Source organism: Canis aureus, chromosome 20 (assembly GCF_053574225.1).
Source record: "Canis aureus isolate CA01 chromosome 20, VMU_Caureus_v.1.0, whole genome shotgun sequence".
Lineage (NCBI taxonomy): Eukaryota > Metazoa > Chordata > Mammalia > Carnivora > Canidae > Canis > Canis aureus.
Window position 1 is genome coordinate 52,596,974 of NC_135630.1, and position 21,470 is coordinate 52,618,443.

A 21,470-nucleotide genomic window follows, 5' to 3' on the forward strand; every position below is an offset into this window, starting at 1 on the left:
CTGTTGGGCAGGAATTTCATCAAAGAACAAATCACTCAGGGGGCTACCATGTTGGGGCACCAACATCAGAGCAGGGCCAAAAGCAAGGTGGGAGCTGGAGCTGCAGAGTTACTCGGATTCCTTTCATTTTATTTTGTAAAGGCCGGTGTGATCTCCGAGGTCCAGACTTAAAAGAAATCTCACCCTGCTCTCTCTGCTTTAAGGCTGAAGGAGCAAAGAGTTAATTACCTTGTTCTATTCGTCTCTCCTCCGAATTTTTCACATGGGCTTTTTTCCCTTAATTAGCCATCATGTGAAACTGAAGAATATTTATTATTTATTGTGTGTATTAAATTTTATGTCTTTTCTTCTTAATTCTTAAAATGGGTGAATTTATTACTTTTTCGTGTTTTTCCTCCTAAACAAGCAAGGTTTGTTGTTGTTGCTGCTTTTATTGTTTGTTTAGTGGTAGTCCTCATCTGACTTCTCCCTGGGTCAGTAATTCTGCATAAAGAGCAACATGAGGAAAAGCTTCTGGCATGTTTTATGTTAACTGGAAGAAGCAAATAGTTTCCCATACGTTTCTCTTACTCTTAATTCTTTTCTTTTTATCTCTTACTCAATTTAAATATGATACCTAGAAATGCCCACTCGGTATTGATTAAGTTATATGGCTTAACTTCGGGGCTCTATGGTAACTTATTAAAGTGTACTTTATTAAGTGATTTGGGTTGTCAAGATAACGTGACTATACGATGACTTACGTGCTCATGTGGATCATCGCCATGGTTCTAAGTCAGCTCTAAAGGGAACATGAAATGAGCACCTACATGCCAGTTACAGTTTTGATTATATTACCTACCACAATTCATTAGACTCATCGAGCTCCAAAGGATTTGTGCATTTAAGGAGTTGCTTAACTCGTTTAGAAATTCACTGCTAGCCAAGGTACTCAGAAGCAAAGCATGTCTAAATAAAATGGTCTTTATTTTCACTCGTCCAGTATGTAGCATATAATGATGCTTATACATAGTCTCATTTATTTTATGTATCCATGGCTTGCTTCTCGACTGTTAATGTCTTAAAAGCAAAGAATGCCTCTATTGCCCTTTCTCTGTCTCCCGCAGTGAAAATGTGGGTATCTAGCACACGCTTCGCTTAAGAAGGTTGGACTTGAATGGAAAAACTGATCCACGAGTATCAATCGAACTTCACTTAAGAGTTTCCCTCAGCTGCTTAATATCTGAATGCAACAGTCTAGGTTTTACTCGGAAATGATGATGCTTTTTAAGGATTACGGCCTATGGCGCTCAAGCAATGTTGAGTTTTGTGATGAGCCTCTTCTATTGCACTTCTAGGGTCTGCTCTCTTACCTCCTTTCCCTATACTTTCTCCAATTTTTCTTCCCTTTATCCCCCGTGTTTCTCGCTTTTTCGTACTGTCTCTTTTACTCTGTCCACTTGAGCTACTACTTAAGAAAAAAGAGTCTGGCATTTTCTTCTTTTAACTCCAAGGAAAACAGGCCTGAGTATATCTCTTTAACATAAAGACCCAGTGGATTCATTATTTGGGAGAGAAAAAAAAAAAAAAGTCTGACCAGAGACACAATAAATAGACTTTTTAAATGCAACAATTAGACAAATGTAAAAAAAAAATGTTATGTATAGATCAGTTTGCTTACCGGGCTAAAGTATTCTTAACGTTCTTGATTATATGTAAGTAAGATTCTTGGTTGATAGAATTTTAGATTAAAGCTGCTAAAACTAAAATGTTTGAGAAAACAGTTATCATTAAATGCACAGAGAAACCACATTATAGAGTACCCGTGGAACACTCAACTGAGAAGTAAAACATCCAGAACATGCCCAGCTCTTTGGGAGTGTGTTTTCATATTTTTGCACGTGTTTGTCTATAAAAGCATTTCGAGGGGTAGCTTTTTACTGATGCTACCTTGCCAAAAAGAATCAATCCAGCAACCATCGTCTGCTAATACGTGTTTTTAATCACATTTTCAAACTTTATCAGGACATCTGAGTTTTTGGTTCCTCCTCCTTGAGAAAGAGAACTCATGGCCTAAGACGCTGAAGCCACCTCTGGCCTTCAACACAACGTCGGCCCTGCACTGGAGGCTCAGTTGCTGAGTTTCTCTAGCTCGTAAGGGAAGGGAGCATTTCTCACTGGATAACTTGAGTTTGTAACTAAAAAAACCTCCAAACCTGCTCATCTATGGCAAGTAAGTGTACTCCCTTTGTTACAGGGTATGCAATTAGATGCATTCGAAATAAAAGGTAAGTTAAATCCGAAGTCCCCATGACAAGAACGTACTATTTTAGAACAGGGAGTGTCAAGTGTTGTTTTTCAAACCAGAACCAAAGGGTATTTCACAGGTAATTTCTCAGGGCTGATGTTAGCTAATTATTAGCTACCATCCCCGGCCTCCCATTCTAAGTGACTATCTCCTGGCAGAAAGACACAGCTAGGAGTGTTTTGTTTCATTTGTCCTTGGAGTTTTTATCAGCATCAAGAAAGTGGACGGAGCCAAAGTTAGAAGAATTCTGGAGCTAAGCAAAAAGCGACCCGCTTAACAGCCCCCATTAATTGGGGCTGTTACATGATTAATTTGAGAAAAACAGAAGAGACGGATTCCTTTACAACTCACAGTTGGATGCAACGCACTAAAAGTAATCCTGTAAATTACATTTTAAATCTTCAACATATTCCGAGCAGATAAAATAGTGGCATGATTGACCAAACTCCTTTTAAAAGTACACATATTACGATGCATCATAGTTATAAACAGATGGTATTTGGCCTCCTTCCTATTCTCAACATTTGGAATTTCTAAACTATGTGAATTAAACAATAATATTTTATAAACATACAAGGGATTTTGCTCACTGCTTTGTTAACATAGAAATTATACAATGCTGACATTTATTTAAATTTTAAAAAGTAAACAACAGTGTGCATTGAAATAAAGCAAACTAAAATCAACATAGAGAAGTATGTTCTGTGTGCATATTACCTACAGTGGCACTGGCCTTCCTAAGGAAAGACATAATAGGTTGGAGAACAAGTGGTAGCTGAGATGGGCCTAATCCTTTGTACTCCAAAGGCTCATTTAACACCTCTCTGTAAACAACGGATATTTATACCATAATTGGTTATTTGACCATCGGCGTTCATTTACTATGTAACCTGCTATTATGGAGTTAAAAGAAGTTCTCCTTCATTGGCTGTCAGCTTTCATGGTAGTGAAAGTGTCCTCGCAGCTTTAAAAACACTTGCACAAACAGGAATCGTTCTGACACTTGTACTCATAATGAGAAACATGATCATCATATCAATAAGCGTGTATCTTTTCTTGGGGGGGGGGCAGATTATTGCCAGAAAGAAAGGGAAATATATCAGATCTTAATGTCATTTCCTGAGATACTTTTCTAAAAAATTACAGCTTTAACCCTTTCGCTACATGTTGAAAGGGAGACCCATCTGCTGAGTCGATGTGCAAAATAGAAGGCACTTGGGTTTTCAAACACTGTTCCTGGATTTGCAAAGTTAGGCTGTGATGAATAAATAATGAATCAGATATTTCAATCAGTTTTATGATTTTTTTCCAAGGCCCTGATTATCATTGTTTACAGACAGTGTGTTCTCCATGCACTTCCCAAGTGCTCGTGTTCAGCCTTCCAAGGGGAGGCTCCTGTAGGCCCACCTCGGGGACCTCGGTGCACCCCTGGGCTGCTTTTCTCACATTTTAACCAACCAACCCGCCCACCCGCCTCATATTTGCAAGCCTGCACCTCGAATAATATCTCCAGCAGCGGGGGGGGCGGGGGGGGGATCCTGGGAGGCAGATGCCACGTCAGGTCACCAGCACCCCAGGTGAGGGGCTCCTGTCCTGGGGGCCGTTAGCGCGCGTGGTGTGTGGGGGGCACCAGGCAGGAAACACGCCGTCCCGCCTGGAATAGGCGAAGCCCGGGACGAGGGGCACTTCCCTCCCTTATGCACGTGAGTCTAATGTCTGCACCTGATCAACCCGAGTGATGCACCGTCCCAGGGCGGGGAGGCTCCCGAGAGGAGGGGAGGGCGGCCCTCGGAGCTCCACCGCCAGGTTTCTCAGAAACTTCATGCGAGTGAGCAGGTGAGCGCAGGCCAGCCGGGCTTGCGCCCCTTCTCCTGCCCACTCCGCTCCTGCCGTGTCCCCTCCCGGCTCCGCCTCCACCCCCAGGGGGGTCCCGGGAGGGGTGCGAGAGGCGGGGGCGCAGGGGGCGCAGGGGGAGCGGGCGGGGGCGCAGGGGGCGCAGGGGGCGGGGCGCAGGGGGAGTAGGCGGGGGCGCAGGGGGCGCAGGGGGAGCGAGCCGGGGCGCAGGGGGAGCGGGGCGGGGGGCGCAGAGGGCGCAGGGGGCGGGGGCGCAGGGGCGCAGGGGGCGGGGGCGCACTCCGCGGCCGGCCGGCTCCCCCCTCGGGCTCTGGCTTCGGGTGACCTTCGCGTTCGCAAGGGGAGGGGGCGCGGCGATCAGTCCCCCTGTCCTGGCTCCGGGCGTCCTCGCGGAGGACAGACGGGCCCCCCCTCCCCCGGGACGGCCCGGCCACCCGGGGAGGCCACTTGGGTGCCCGTCGGGGCGGGCAGGGGGGAGCAGGGGCGCCAGCGGGGCAGCGCGGGAGTGCGAGCGCGCGGGGCGGGGCGGGGCGGGGCGGGCGGGGCCGCGGGGGTGGGGGTGGGGGCAGGGGGCGGGGGTGCGCGCGGGGGCTGGAGTGGGGGCGGGGGCGGGGGCGGGCGCTGGGCGGCGACCCGGTGACCTCCGCGTGGCCCTCGGGCCGGGTCGCTGGCGGGGCGCGGTGCGGGGCTCGGAGCCCGGGGCCGGGGCGGGCCGGGGCGGGCGGGGGGCGAGCGCAGGCCGGGCCGCGGCCCGACGGAGCGCGGGGAGCGAGCGGCGGGGCCCCGCAGCCCGGGACCGGCGTGCACCTGCCGTGTGGCAGCTGGCGGCTGCGGCCGAGGGGCGCTCGGAGCGCCGAGGGTGGGAACGGCCCCCCCATCTGTGCCAAGGGAAGGTGCAGGCGGCCGCGCCCCCGGGGTCTGGGGCCTGGGGCCTGGGGCCTGGGGCCGGCTCGCAGCTGCACGCTCCAGGACAGGCGCTGCCGCCCAGCTCCTGGGGACCCCCCCCCCCAGGACCGTGATTACTCTGCTCCAGCACATCTTGCTTCCTCAAAACTCCATTGCTCATACTTTTTAAGTCTCAAAATTTGGTGCTTCGAGTGTTGTAATTCACGATCTCCACCGAAATCCTACGCTCGCGCGCACACAGACGCGCGCACACACACATTTTGTTTTTCAGTTTTGTGGATTCTTTTTTTTTTTTTTTCCTGGCCTGTTATCACAGCCTGGGAAATGCAGGGGAAGAGCCAAGCCGCCTGAAAGGCAGGGAACAAGGCAGCCAGCACCAGAGAGCACAGGTCCCCACCTTGGCCCTGCAGCTCCAGGGGAAAAAGGGGAGAGGTGTGTGGTTCCAGGACTTGGCTGTCAAGGAGCATCCCAGAACCGGCGGTGACCCCGCAACAGCCGGCCTTCTCCATCCATGGAGAAGTGTTGAGTCTAGCATCTACTCACATCACAAAGCTCTAGTTCTGCGCCCCCCCTTTCTGACCCTGCAGTTAGGTGACCTCTGGGGGCCACCCTGTCCCACCGCCAGGTCCTCTTCTGTGTTTCTTCCCTCCGGTTGTTGCGTCACCTTTAGACGTGGACCTTCGCCTCCTTGTTGGGAATCTGTTTACTGATAGAATTGATGCAGCAGGTGGAAGGCAACAAGGCCACCTTGTTGGGTCATCTTACGCATCTTCCTCTCTGTAGAGGATATTTTTCCTTTTTTTTTTTTCATTCGTATTTTTCGCCAGGGTCATTCCCACCCCCCCACCCCCCAGCATTCTACAATTCTTTTCAAAGTGTCTTTTCATGTGGTTCCAGAGAGGTGATTTGCCCACACCCCAAATAACGCTCTCTGCGCTCAAGCTCCAGAGCTGCATGTCAGTGATTCTCAAATAAATACCTGCTGATCCATACCTTCAGTTTAAATGATTCCTAATGTTATCAGCCCCTCAAATGCTTGAACCCAGAATTTTGGGGGACTGGTTGCCAGCCACAGGACAGTTACCCTCAGGGTGGGGACACGGTTAAGTTTCTGCCCTGGTCTCTTCAGTTGCAGAAAGCACAGAACCTTCCTTATTTCCCACCTTCCCCAGAAGTGGTAGTTAGTAGTTTAGCAGAGTCAAAAAAGGATAGAAATCACACTAGGTCCCAAGCCCATCTCCTCTTCTGGTACACGATTAGGAAAACTTTAAAAATCTCCTGCAAGCTTCTTCTAGGCCTCATGTGCTTTGGCTCTGCCCTCCCCACCTTTTGACTTTATCCTTCCAGTAAAATAAAGAAGGTGAAAGAGCATACACAGCCGGAGTTTCTCTTTCCTTATAGCTTCCCAGCATTTGAGAGAATCGTCGTGTTTTAGGCCAGTTGTTTAGTTCATGTTTTTACCACCCACCAAAGAACAGCACAGGATTAAGTTTATATTAATAAATGATGTTCATGACTAGGTTTCTAAATGCCGAAGTTATGATTTATTTTTTTAAACGGGTGGAGAAAGGAGAGCCCCTAAGCCACTGAAAATCCTTGGCTTGACGCATTTCTGGGGGCGTTTTGTCCTCTTGTTTTTTTTTTTTTTTTTTTTTAGGCACCTCTAATTCTCCTTTGAGTGCTATCACAGTCAACTAAATAAATATTTTGTTGACTATTTACCTTTGTCCATAGCTTCAAACCCTGTGTTTATTTTAGTTGAATTTATTAAAAAAAGAAAAAAAACACCATTTCATGTTCCCCTTTCCTACTCTCTGTTTATAATTGTCCCTGTTTATCCCTCCACCCCATTAAGAGTTTCACAATAAAACCCTGCACCAAATAAATTAAAATCTGCAACTTCAGACACCCAAAGAAGAGGACGTTAATCCACTTAGTAAAATACCCAGACCTCCCCCTCTCAATTTCAGCTCTTGCTAATGTAACATTTAGTAATTGCAGCTGGCTCCTTCGGCTTTCCTCCCTCCCTTTCCTTCTGAATCACATTGGCCTTGTGTAACCTTCATTTCCTCTCCTGCCCCCCGCGTTTGTCCACGTACTTTTCTTTGACCATGTTTGTCTGTCTTTTGCTGCCTGGATTGGAAGCAGCCCATGGAGCTTTCTAAGAGCCTCATACTTTCTGATAAAATCCTGTTCTACCTCCCCATGCACTATTAATGCTTTGTACAGTTTTTATGTATCCTTCACTTAAGGAGTTACTGCTCTAGATTTTTCTGATTGATCATTAAGTTATGCTGGCTTTTGAGAGCTGCCTCCATGATCCTGAAGCAGAGGCTTTTTCCCTTGGCATGCGCTTTGCCTTTTCCTGGCAAGGACAGGCACCTCGGTGCGACTGTGATTCTTAACGTTACGATTCGAGGCTAATTGGTTCAGTTAGGCTTGTGCTATGAGCAGCCCCGGACTCACTGTTTCGGGCTCCGTGAGGTTGTCTGGTTGAAGGGTGTGTTGTAAGCACAAGATGTGATATACTGATATTGTACTTGATTATCAGTTTTCAAAAACAGCTGCATGCTTTGAGATCTGTGTAAGGAAATATCAGAAGATAATATACCATTGGTATTTATTACTCTATAATTAAGGATGTGTCAGTGTTTCCTTTGAAAAAAAACCCCTATTTTCAGAAATTCATATCTCAGGCATAAATTTCCCTATGAATTACAGTCTAATACCATATTAGAAGGATCTTCTTTTGCAGTTATCCCTCCCCTTCCTTTTCTTTCCGGGGAAATAAGTTTCAGGATGTAATTTCTGGGTTATCTATTTGGGATGAGAGGAAGCACTCCCTTTGCCTCACAAGTAAAGGTGCTCCTGCGGCCCATGCACCTGCTCCCTCTGTCCTCGGCCCTTTGCAACCGGTGAGATTGTGGGGGCCGCACGAAGGGCCAGCCTTCGATGCGTGGAGGAGGACCGTCACCGCCGTATGCCATCAAAGGCCACAGGGAAGGTTCGGCTGTCCGAAGGCTCGCACGTGCCACAGTCTGAGATTTTCAGTACCGGGAATGGATTCTTGTACATTCTTCCCCTTGTGGCCACTTGGAATACAAATGCGACCACGAGTGACACAAAACCAGTCTATGGACAGGTCCTGGCAACTGATTAATCCACGTTCCCTCTGCTGGTAAGGGTGGCAGGAGGAGGAAAGGGGAAGAGGGTGGAGAGAGAGCTTTGCCTCTTCTCCTCCTTTAAGGGATGGTGGTCTCGACCAATTGGACTGACTTCTGCCCGAGGTTGTTCTAGACCTGCCTCTACTGGCACGGGAGCCACGGCAACTCGGCTTCTTGTTAGGGCCTCAGTCTCCCCACAGGCTTCAAAAACAAATGCTGACCAGGAGGGCCAGGAAAGTTACGGGTATAAGGGCAGCTGAGTGGAAAGACCACAGGGAGTGGCAGGCCCATGGTGGCTGTTAAGGCCTGTGCAATAATAGTAATAATCCAGACACTTAAAACATTGGCCTCACGGCATGGTCTCTCATGCCTCTTTTTAAGACCAGCCATGTGGGTCATGAAGCATCCCCCTGCTACCCTCCGCACTCCCTTGCCTAGGGGTCCAGCAGTCATGCTCACTGACCTTGGTGCTTCCTGAAAGACACACGGGTGACGGGGACATTATCTCCCATGGGAGGGAGGCTTATACAACAAGTCTCTGTTTCTACAACATAGTCTGGCTCCTAAGTGTGCCATTATAGGATCCCTTGGTTTTCTCATTGGGGAAATAATGGAAATATTAAATTTTTAAATATAAAGGATTTCAACTTCTTGGAGAAAGGTATCACACAAGCATTCCCAGAAGTGGCTTCCAGCACATCACCTTAGGTCCACTGTTTAAATGCAGTAATTGAGGAGAGTAAAACAAAGCCTCTTAGATCATCTCCCACGAATCATCAGTTCCTTCTATCCGTTTATGAGAAGAATTATGATCCTGTCTTAGGGTTGAAACTCATAACCATAGAGCTGCAAGAGAGAAGAGGGAATCACTTAGGTAATGATAATAGGAGGATCCCTGAAGACACTGACCCCAAATTCCACTGTAGCAAAACGGGCTGTAGGGTGAGCAAGGGTCCCACTCCCTGAAGTCATACGTACCTCCTATGCAGCTAGGGAATTCCAAAAACATGAGGGAAGAAGCTCCTTCTCATGGATTCCAAGGAAGGACAGAGTTGGGCAACTGACCCTGTCACTGAGGAGGAAAGGGAACGGGCACCAGTACGGGAGGCGGGGAGTGTGGTTAGGAGCTCAGACAGCTCTGTGCTGCACCACACAGCTTGAATTTTCCAAGATGTCAAGACTGGCTCATGTAACATCTCCCTTTATCTTCTTCTCATTATCTTTCAAAAGGGAGTTTACAGAACTATGGTTTTCCATGTTGAGTTTGTAACGTTATAGGAATTAATGAGAAGTGGTGGTCAGTAGCCCCAGGAAAAAGGGACCCAGGGATCATCAAGTCAGCCGTTTTCAAAGTATGATTTGTTTCAGGATTCAGGGTAAGTCCTGGGCTCCTGGTTGAGGGGAAAGTCTTCTCATGCAAAACTGGCAGTTAGGGCAGTTTCTCCAACCATCTGAAGGGAAATGGTTTTCTGACCAGATCAACAGTCTAGAGTCAAGGAATGTTAAGGAAGGCAAAGTAGGAAAACTAACCAAAGTATTTATAGCTCTTATCAGAAGACATATCCAATAATAACATGTAAGACATGTGAAAACTCAAAAAGTACAAATGGCCTTTGGGTAGGATGACCCCGCTCTAGAAATAAGCCAGCAGCCACTGTGAGAATGTGCCTCTCCCCGTTACGTGTCTATAATTTCTACTATCACTTCTCTGACTTAACATTTATTGTAAATTTGGTGTAAACCCCCATGGTTTTTGTTGTTGTTGTTATATCTTAATCACCAATATACATAGCTTTGAGCAGCATGTAGAATTATTTGCGTGTTTTTAGACTTTCCCAGTCATATTTTAATGAACAGCACTGAAGGGAGGGTCTGGTATATAGAAGCCATTAGTTGTCCCATATCTCAATTCAGATTTTAAAACGAAACCTGTCAGTGGTTTATAATATACCCTCTTCATTTTTAAGCATCAAGTCTGATACCAAAGACCACCCAATTCACCACTGAAACAGAAAGGCACTCAGGGCGATACCTGTCAATAGTCAATAGAAGAATGACACTCATAGGATATGTCAACATTAAGAGACAGCAAGGACTATCATTTGAAAACTGATTCTATCACCCGCAGAAAGTATCTTGAGACTTAACTGAAAATTTTATTGTGGCTCATAATATTTCTGGGTAGCAGATGCTTTCTCAAAAACAGATTTTACTTTTAAAAATATCAAATATAATTAACACCTTCAACATAAAATGAAATCTTTGCTTCCAGATGCATTTCAAGGTGTTGAAATGAATCTGTACAGCCCTCCACGGCTGCGAGTTTCCATCGGCTTACTGATTCTGCTGCCATCTTCATGTGGCGTGTCTACAGGCTTGAGAGCCACAGCAGGGCATTGAAACCTAGCCGTATCTGAAGGCTGCTTATTAAATCACGAGCTTTTTTTTTGAGAAAGGTCTCCTGACCCATGCCCGATCAACACGGTTTACGTGAATAGATTAAGAGCTAGGTGCCCTGCTATTTATTACAGAAACACCTAGCCAGAAACACAGATTAGGTGAGTTCATGGCAAGCATTCTGGACACCGTACCAAGGTCTTGATAACAAGCAGACTTTTAAAACAATTAAAATTGAAATTGGCTTAGTGATTTATTTTAAAAGAATAAAATCAACAGAACTGACTGTTTAAAAAAAAAAAAGAAAGAAAGATCAAAATCTTCAACCGCCATACTCAAAATAAGAAATAATGGGAGGGTTCGATCTCTTTATTCAAAGTAAGGGAAATAGGAATTAAAAAGTCAGCTTGTATTTGCAATTATCCTGTGACTTCAATGAAACATGGGTTAACTTAATAACATCCCATCCCACCGTATCATGGATTTGAGGAGCGCACGACGCACAGACACGCACACACTTCAGGTTTTCAAATGCTAAGAATTACACATTTACGGAGCTCTTTATTGTTTATGTGCACTAATACCCAGTCTGACAGCGCAGTTTTTAAGAAGGGACACCTTGAATGTAAATTTTTATTCTAGAAGGAATACAGCTAAAGGCAAAAGCTGACTTGAGTTCATGGGCATACGGGGAAAAAAACCTCCATACACAGGTAACTTTCAACCACGTCTTCTACAAAATGGGAGACCATTATTTTCAGGACAGTACAACCCAGTAAACTAAACACCGTTTCCTGGCTGTGAGATTATATTATTATTTTGAGAAGACATCACTGTGACATGGCATTCTTCTGACTGAGGCCAATTTACTGGTCTAGTTCATCTCATTCGATGATAAACCCTGGCCAAAGAGTCTAGGAACCTCTCAGGCATATTTACATCTTCACGTGTGCACTTCAAAAGGAGCTCACCTGAGAGATTCCGGGTTCCCCAGTCTCAGACTGGAAGGCACTTCTGAAATGATCCCTGAGCCCTTTGTTTTTTGGGTGAGGAGGTAATCTGTTCAGTGACTTCCCCACAACTGATAGGACTCGAAGCCAGTGCTGCGATGTCCCACCACGCGTTACGGATCTCACGCTGCTTGCGGAGAGGACTATCTGCAAAGATAGGGCTTGTTATTTCTGCTTCTTACTCTTCCTGCTTTTAAATTCCCAGGCCCGATGGATTCTGAATTCCTCCTTTCTTTGACCTGCAGGACTGCCTCTATCCTGAGGCCTCCATCTGGCTCCCTGACCTCGATCTGTTTCCTGCTGACGATTTTGCCGCCTGTCAAATGGGCCCCCACTGGACTTCTGAGTCATCGCCTGCTCTATCTCGGATGCCTGCTAGACCACTCAGTCCTTCTGGAAGCCAGAAGGCCGCGCTTGGCCCCTGTCTTCCCTCCTCTCCCTGGCTGTTCCCCACTCTCCGCAGTGTATAAAAGTTATTCCTTTCAAAAGCTAGGAAAGTTACAATTTACCTGTCAGTAAACAGAAGATGGTTTATCAACAGACTTTACCTTAATGACTACAAATGTTTACCTCCTGCTTTCCAGAATGCAAAGAAAATCTTGGAAATGTCATAATATCTTACAAACATTTGCAAAACAGATCCTCGTACATCCGGAAAAGAGACAATTGTATTCGCTGTCTCTGACACAAGGAGAGAGCGTTCGGTGAGAAACATACAGAGACATGTACACTCTTACACATAAATGAGATATGCTAATTAAAAATTGCAGTAGGCACTTTATTAAAAATTTATTTTACAATCTAGCTGTTCCAAAAACATCTTTATATCAACAAATACAGCAGCTTGACTATTGGAATCACAAGTGATTTATCTTGAAAAGATTATATTTGTAGCTGGATGCAAATACTTTTGAGGGAACCTTTATATCAAAATCATTGCTTTGGTAGAGGTATTTTGATTTCTCTGGGTTTTTTTTATCCCCGGGGGCGGCGGGGGGCGGGGGGAGGAAAATAAATTAAAATAAAAAATTAAAGCAAGTATCTCAGTGTTCATTTTCTGGGCAAGGTGGCCCCACCGAGTGTGTTTCCCATGTTTGTCCGAATGACAGCTGTTTATCTCGCAACTTTAAATCCGTGAGATGCCAGTGTGACTCAGTGAGTCATGGGACTACCTGCCGGGTCCCTTATCAAGACCCTCACTTACAGCCCCCTGGTGCCGGAGCATCGTCCCTTCGCTGGGATGACCGTGCTCGAGCCCCCCGGCCCCCGCTCACGCCCCGGCCCAGCGAGGACACCAGGAGGCTCCACGACAACCTGGCAACCTGGGCAGAAACCCAGCCAAGCGCGAGCTTTTGAAGCTGCAGTTTGGCTGCCATCGCGTCGGCAGAAAGAAAGAATTCAGGCACCATGTCATCCAGTACAAAGGATAAAAACGGATTCAACCGGAAATTCAATGTGGCACCACATATGGGATACATGAGTGCGGTTATACAACAGGCCACATATTTTTTTTTTTTTTGAACAGTCTCCTCCATGTGATGCCGAGGACATGTGTAACCATCATAACGTCTCTGGGAATCTGTATTTAATTTGAGTTGGGGTGGTGGCAGGGATGGGAGATCTGAAGCCGCCACAGGTTTGTGGCAGATGGCTCTGTGTCAGCTATGACAAGCAGCCAGGCTCAGCTTCCTCTGCAGATTTTCTTTTCTCTCTGATCAGGTAAATATGGGCACACTCTGGAAAGTTCTACAGATTCCGCCTTAGGCTGCAAGTTTGTGACTTAGCCCCATCTGTCACAAATCTTCCCTAGGTTCTGTTGTAAGCAGAGACCTGAATTTCCCATGTAGGGCTGCCCAGGAGAAAGGAGTCGTTTCGCCCTGCGAGGGGGAGGGAGAGAAGAGAAAGCAAGGAAGGAGCATTAACAACCCAAAGACTAAAGCATGCTCAAAATTCATATTGCAAATTTGCATAACTTACGTCAATTAGGTTTCAAAAAGCCACCAAGTAAATGGTTCTCGAGTTTCATCAACCCGGGAAATCCCAGTTTCTGATTGGTGTAAAGTGGAACTGTATTCTCCACCGTAGGGGAAGGCTCCCGATTTTTCGCAAATGGGTGCCTTCCACTGCACACATATTCCCTGGTTTATGTCATTGGGCGGCGGCTATTCCGAGTTTATCATCCAACTTTTCACTTTCATAAACACAAGATACACAACACTCTTAACCCATGTTTTGGCCGATGCAAATCTTACTTTTAAGTGGTTAAGGCACCAGAGAAATGCCTTTACTGTTACGTGTAGAAAGCACTTCGAGATTACCAACAGGTTTATATTTATTATTTCATTATAGCAGTACCTCGGGGGGGGGGGATGCTATTAAGAATTTGGGGGGGGGGGAATTCCTCCGGGTTGACAGATGAATCATATAGAGAGGTTTAGAAGTTCACCTAGAGCCAGGCTGCAAATGAGTAGCAGAGGAGGACAAGACGCCAAAGCCTCTAACTTGGATGATCTTGATCATCCAAAGTATATCCATTGTGCTAAAGGTTGTTTTGCTTTTGTTTTGCTTAGACAAATCAAAGGAAAACCAAACCAAATAAAATCACAGAAGGAAGTGAAGAAAGAGAGGGGGAGAAGACCAAGGAGGAGGGAGAGAGCGAGGGAGAGAGAGGTTGAGAAGCTGCCTTAAATTGTGCTGGTGCAGTTGAGAGATTTCTAGAAGTTCTAAAAAATGTCACAAGCTTTCAAGTTTTCGTTTTTAAGGAAAAAAGTCATGACGTTGGAGGGGTGTTAATACAAGTGAGCAACACCTTCTTGACATCTAGAGTATAAGCTCAAATTAAAAGGGGACTAAAAAGTGACCAGCCTCACGTAGGAAACAAAGTAGCTTGGCTGTGGTTCAGGGAGATAGAGCCTGATATAATTAAGACAACCACAAATGGCTTTTCTGGGCACTGGATCTGAACTGTAGGCTTAATCATTGTTTGGAATCATTTTGAGGCAGAACTCTGAAGATTCTTCTGTCCTCCAATTAAGAGCAGGTTATGAAGGTTTCTAGAATGTTGAGGAACTTGAAGAGGAGAGCAGAGAAAAAATCAGCACTTATCATCTGAAAAATCTTAAGAAACTACAGGTCTCTCAGAAGCACAAGAGCGAATGCATCTTTCTCTCTCTCTCTCTCTAACACAAAATATTGCTCGATTTGTAAATAAAAGTAAATGGAATAGGACGGGAATGAAGGTCTATCTCATTAGTCTGGGCGGTATTCACTTTATTCAAGTGCCCCATTTGTGCCCTGTGCTCTCTTCAGTGCTGGTAACAAGATCATGTCCATCATTTTTTTTTCTCTAAAACATTTTAACCAATAACAATGAGAAGTTTATAGAAACCTCAGGTACTCTCAAAAAGTTGTTGGGAATTCTGAGTAAGTAAATTCCCATAGTAAAAATGAAGCAAAAAGACAACTTCGTGGTGTTAGACTTACGTGGGCTGGAAAAGGGAAAAAGTACTGTTAGTGTAAGAAGTCATTCCGTGGCTAATTATTTTATGGTTACTTCTAGAATCGTGTGTTCAAGTTAGGTTTGGGAGTCGCAGAAAGCTCCCTGTCGTGGATGAAATGAAACCTTGTTTTGGATCTGTTGTGACAAGTATGTGGCCAGTGTGTCTGACCTACTCAGAAAGGGAAGTGTCTTGAAAGTACGAGAAAGCTGTAGTCAGTGACTAAACTTCGATGAAAACTTTTGAAAGAAATGGTTTGATTTTTTTAAATTAAGGAAAGGGTTTCTGATTTTTTTAAAATGATTAAGAAACATTTAATTTCTGCATGCACTGGATTTCTCTTACGAAAGATCTTAAAAAATGTGTGTGTGTGTGTGTGTGTGTGTGGGAGAGAGAGAGAGAGATGGAGAGAGAGAGAGAGAGAGAGAGAGAGAGAGAGAGAGAAAACATACTTGCATGCATGTGAGGAATTTAAACATTTCAAATGTGAAACCTTTTCAGGTGAGAAGTCACGGGCAACAGTGTTCTGTAGTAGAAGAGTCACTTTAAGAAAAAAAAAAAAAGTATCCAATTCTGTTTCTGTTTTTCAGTTACTAGCATTCTGTTTCCAATCCTGCTTCAAGTTATAGCCCCAAACTCTCACTCATATTGAAAGTATAATGTCTCATGTGAGAAGAAAGCCAAGTGTTAGTAGCCTTATTCTAGTCATTAAATTTCTAAGTGTGAATCCATATGAAAAATCCTATCCTAAAGTGAACCCTATGTGAAAAGCAGTTGAGATGATTTTAAAATGTAAACTTTTGACAAAAAAAGAGAGTAAGGTGTAAAAATGTAAAAGGAGCAAATTAAAGAATTCAGTGACATTCTATCCTTTTAGATCTTAGAAGCATATGTTTTATAAAAGCAAAACAGCACTGTCCAATGGAATAAGTCTAAAAAAAACCCCCAACATTCTCGTTAACAGTACACACAAAGGACTCTTCCATTGCATAAGAAAAGTGAGGAAAATACTGCTTTAGGGTGGGGGTGGGGGTTAGTTCTCTTGTATTTAGTGAAGGCAAATGTTACCTGAAAATGTGTATATTTATAAAACATAAGGTGGAAAAATATCATAGCTTATTATGCCTTATTTACAAAGTTTTAGAAAGCATTCTCTTTCTGTTTTGGCTCTAAATCCTATTACAATAACCATATTACAATAACCCTGTGGCCTTTCCTATGGTTGTCATCAGTTTCTCTGGACGAATGCTTCCTAAAGCTAGATTACTTATAATTTTTGGACTAATTCATTAATTTTAAGACTAATATTTAGATACAGTATCATCATGATCTATATATGAGGACACATCTGAGAGTCTGTAACAGATTTATAGAAAAAAAAATTCCACGGTAGAAAAATACATAAAACAGAATCATGCATATGAATTCTTATAAATGCTTATGCATAAAATTCTGATTTATAAAACTTTGAGATGGAGCACTTTAAGATGTACAGACCAAACATGTGTGAAAAGTAGTAGTATGAAATAACATTTAAGGCATAGGTTAGCTTTTAAGGGGTATGAGGCATAATTTGATACAGTGACAGCATCACCACTAAGCTGACATTGTTTCAGAGTTTTTCCAGAAGTTGTTTGTCAAATAAATAATTACAGCCATGTTATGAAGTAGCTGCATTAAAATATTTCAACCAGAGGTCTGTTTTCTTTTGTGACTCAAGGCAACTTGTTGCAGTAACTTCTGAAATGGTTAAAAACTTGTCCACGAACGCTAACAGAGATGAGGAGGCCTAACCTGAAGCAAAGTTAAAAACTGATAAATTTGGATAGTGGAAATATCATTATGAATACCTCACCAGTCCCACTGCAAGAAAAAAAAACATTTTCTTTCTTTCTTTGTTTCTTTCTTTCTTTCTTTCTCTCTCTCTTTCTTTCTTTCTTTCTTTTTCTTTCTTTCTTTCTTTCTTCTTTCTTCTTTCTTTCTTCTTTCCTTTCTCTTTTCTTTCTTTCCTTTCTTTCTTTCTTTTCTTTTCTTTCTTTTCTTTCTTTCTTTCTTTCTTTCTTTCTTTCTTTCTTTCTTCTTTCTTTCTGTTTCCTTTCTTTCTTTTCTTTCTTTCTTTTTTTTGTATCTATACGAGATGACGGATGGTAATTAAGCTGATGTTGGTAACCAGTCCACAGTATGTGGACAAGTCATTATTCTGTACGTTGTAAGCTGACACAGTGCTGCCAGTTGTGTCTCAATAAAACTGAAAAACAAACCAAACTACCCCAAAAATTCACCAGGAGGGAAGAACAGAATCAGTGACTTGATGGTGAGCTCACTGACAAGATCCTTGTGTCATATACAGAAAATGAAGCCATTTGCATAGATACTTATTATTCTGTTTCTCCGATTTCCATCGTCTGCACCTTTCCATAGCCTGTCACGTGGAAAACGACTCGATTCACATTTTATACAAACCAGAGCACTAGTGAACTTCCCAAACGAGGAAATCTGGATGTAAAGCTTGGAAGACTGTTTTGTCTGTGAAGCTTCCCCTGTATACGGTACAATCGTATTGACTCAAGGACTAATACTGGAGCCCGGAACTGTTCAGTCAGCATTTTAAACTATTATGAGCTACCTTCTGAACCATTGCCAAGTTAATAGACAATGAAAGATAATGAGCTTGAAATTGGGTGTTAAATTGCATTTTTGGTTCTCTCCCGTTTTCTTGAAGTTTAACTGTTTCCTGCAGAAACAAAGTCCTGTTTTGATGTATCGCTATGTAAATATGTATTTTAGGCCATGAAAAGGGAAAGGGGAGAAAAAAAGGCCAGCAAACTGTATTTCATGGAGGAAGGTTATACATTAACACAGGAAAATTAAAATATACTGGATTATAAAACTGCTAGATTGTAAACTGTACTGAATTTATGTAAAATGAAGACGCTACATTCAAAGAATATAACAAGGTATATTACTCATGGCCTAGAGCCACCTTCCAAAGTCGTAAAGCAGATTTATCCCAGTTCAATTACTTAGACTTTAAACAGGGCCTCTTTGTGTTGTGATTTCAACAATGTAAAATTCTTGATTCAAACAAGGGAAAAAAAAGATAATGAATGAGGGGACTGCCTGATGATGCTATTTAAACTATTCTCCTCTTGCCTTTGCCATTCAGAGAGGAGACTGGCTGTCTCATTCCAAACAAACTGAGGATTTTTCGGTCATTTTATTAAACTGGACAAGGGAAGCATTTGATTCCTGAAGATCATCTTCAAAGTAGTTAAAAAATGAACACCAAACTTCACGGATGTCATTCACCTGAATTTTTGAGGCCTGAAGATTTCATTATGATGGGAAGAAAGGCTTATCCTCATTAGTATAATTGTGGAATCTTTCCTTTACTTCCTTTTAAACTAATGAGTTACATTAATCTAGGTTCATTTTTATAAGCCTCTTGGGGCTAAATGTAAAGGACAGTCATCTTAGAAAACAATAAATTAAAAAAAAAAGCATGTACCATGCATTAAGTGCACGTATTTCATAAGACCTAGGTTAATACAACTGGCATCCAGTTTAATTAATCCTTGTTAGTGTAACAACTAATATCCCTCCCTAGCATGTTTCCTTTAAACATTAGTATGTTAATTAAATGTTTTTTTTTTAAAGATTTTTCTTTGTACTTCAATATGGCACTTATACCACGTAAATCTCGCCTCAATATCTACCTTATAAAGATGTTTTCTTATAATATCTGGTCTCTTGCAGAAATTCTGGAGCCTTTTTGAAAGCTGTTCAGGTGTAGAATACAGATATTCAGCTGCAGGAAAAACAGATACATTTTTAATGAAACAAAAACCTCAAAGCACACACTCGATATTAGTCACTTTACTAATTAAAAATGCATATTGCTCTGTGCTGCCTCGTGTTTTACATTATTTAAGCATGATTTTATAAGGTTACCTCAGCTCACAAGGATGTTTAATGCTAAATAAGACTGTGTAGTTGTGCTGTTTAGACATCTCCTTTGGGTGATTAAAATACATTATTCTAATGTAACACAATGCATATGTGATATATTTAGTGATGAGAATTTTTTTCAAAGAACTGGTACTATAGCCGTATGTACCCTGTAACAACAGTTGCATATTATTAACTAGTCAATTGTTTAAATAATTTGGTGTGACTTCCAGTCCTTGATTTTTCTCTGTGTATATCATTAAAAAAAATCTGCAAGCAATTGCAGCAACACTGACCTGCTTATAAAAATCCATCATTATGGGATGTGTATGCTAACAATGAAGAATGCTATTTGAAAACTTGCTTTTTTGTTATCTTAAAAGAACAGATGGTAAATATAAGCTTACTCTAATGTATTAAAACACATAAAATTTTCCTTAACACTAACATGTTGACTTGCCAAATAAACAATTGCTCCTGCCTAAGTTTATTTTCAAACTTTCTAATTTAGCATGAATCATGTATTAAATCTCAACAAAGATGAAAAGTACATTAAAGCAGCTACCTGGAAATATTTCAGGATAAACCAAATCTTTGGGACAAAGTGGGTAACAACCACAATAGACAGCTTCCAGCCTAAAGGAATTTTAGAAAGAAGATAAAAAAAATATTAAAAAGACATTATTGCTATCATAGCCAGAAAGTGGTTTTGTTTGCTTAAGTTAACAGTATTGAGCCCTGAGTTAACTGGGACGAAAAACATGGTCGGCAGTACAAGCCTTACAGCCAGAGTTGCTCTTTTAAAAGATTTTATTGATCATATATGAATTTCATAGAACAGAACCAGCAGCATATGTTTTGTTCACTGAATTAATCAAAGCGCAGCTCTGCATTTTTTTTGTTGTTTTTAAAATACTGTTTAACACATTTTATAATCAGCAGATAAACACATGTAACAACATGGTAAAGTATGGACAGCTTTTCTTAATAATGCTGCAAAGCCCCAGAATGTTCATTTTTCAAAAATGTTTAAATAAAATAGCAAATACTTAACTTTAACATTCTAGTCGCAGAAATGATCGAGGCACTTTTAAAAACATCAGAAAAAAATTTACAATCTGTTGTGATGGGGCATTCTCATTTTAAGCTCATGCTTCAAAATAATTTGTGTTTTTGCAGAATGCAAAACTATTCCAACCCTTTTACTGAAAATTCTCATGAAGGTTACCTTAATGAACATTTCGCTTTCTTCCCAAAAATTCAGCTTATTTTCCACTTTATCAGCCAAAAATACTTTTATTATTAAACAAATAATAAACAAGAAAGTTTCACTTTGCGAGAGGATTTCCCCAAGGGACACCTATGGGAAGTTTGTTTGTTTGTTTGTTTTCATGTCATAGTAGTAAGGGTTAAGCATTGGGAAGGAATTGCATCTGGAAGGTTGTTAGCCCTGCATAATGGCTATTGATCTGACATATAATAAACCTTAAAGATACCACTGTAATTTCTGTTGGCTAGAAATTACACAGTGAAATTCAAAGCACTCCTTAAAATATGTTTATTTTATGAGAAACTTTGAATTGCATCCAAAATGTTGACCAAAGGCGGAATTTTATTTTGAACTGCAGATTTTTTTCAACCCAAGAATAATTTGAAGTTATGTCAATGTTTACCTTGTTTGTTTACAGTGACAAAGCACATGCAATTTAAGCTGTTTTTAAGTGGGTGATGTTTTCCCTATTTTATTATGTTGACTGAAATTAGTTTAAATGAAAAGTATTTACTTTGAGCTGCAAACTTTGGAAAAATACTGAGTTCAAAGTTTTGCTTGAGAACTGATAGAAGTTATACAAGATAACACAGTGACAAGGCACGGGATCTAGTTACCAATTATTAGTCTCAAAATCTAAACTAATCTCGAAATCTCAACATCTAATAAATACCTAATATTTTTTTCCTCCGCATACATAGGGTATGCATAGAAATTCTTATCCCAAGCACAGCTATAAACTGCACTGTGACCGCATTATAAAACATTCACTAAAGTTCTGAGCACATAAACCAGTGATATTCTTTATGAACTAAAAGAAAATACGCACTTTTCTGAAGACACTCAGTTTTAAAATGCTGTGCCAATCGAAAAGTAAATACATATGAACATTCTCTTATAATTACATAAAATCAAAAGAGTGAAGTCACAGACATTTCAGAAAAGTGCACATGTTATCTGCTTTTTAATAATGGATTTGAATTAGAGTGTTCTGTTCCCCGAAAGAAAACTGCAGGCCAAGTTACATTTTGAGTCATCGTATGAGCATGTACCATGCCACTTCCAAAAAACCTCTGCTAATTAAAATACAGTAAGATAGGAATGGCATTATTTGATTTAGGAAGAAGAAAATGACAA

The 21,470-nt window shown here is 42.2% G+C and overlaps 1 protein-coding gene and 1 long non-coding RNA gene across 20 annotated transcripts in view; one reads left to right on the forward strand and one right to left on the reverse strand.

Moving 5' to 3' along the window:
* Positions 1-21,470, reverse strand: part of QTMAN (queuosine-tRNA mannosyltransferase) — a 426,509-nt gene that overhangs the window by 27,503 nt on the left and 377,536 nt on the right. For 9 of the 19 annotated variants that reach the window (XM_077861608.1, XM_077861601.1, XM_077861596.1 and 6 more), the window contains 4 exons: positions 19,629-19,699; positions 18,832-18,923; positions 11,580-11,765; positions 6,565-9,057 (listed from right to left, as the gene is read on the reverse strand). In XM_077861608.1, the coding sequence (XP_077717734.1) occupies positions 9,031-9,057; positions 11,580-11,765; positions 18,832-18,923; positions 19,629-19,699 (376 nt within the window). In that variant the 3' untranslated portion in view covers positions 6,565-9,030. Of the gene's footprint in view, positions 1-6,564; positions 9,058-11,579; positions 11,766-12,375; positions 13,496-18,831; positions 18,924-19,628; positions 19,700-21,470 lie in introns of those variants that run through there. The other 10 variants (XM_077861610.1, XM_077861609.1, XM_077861606.1 and 7 more) reach the window with 6 other exon arrangements.
* Positions 3,668-12,651, forward strand: LOC144291806 (uncharacterized). Its single transcript, XR_013359351.1, has 2 exons — positions 3,668-4,123; positions 11,864-12,651. It is a non-coding gene; the product is annotated as an uncharacterized LOC144291806 (long non-coding RNA).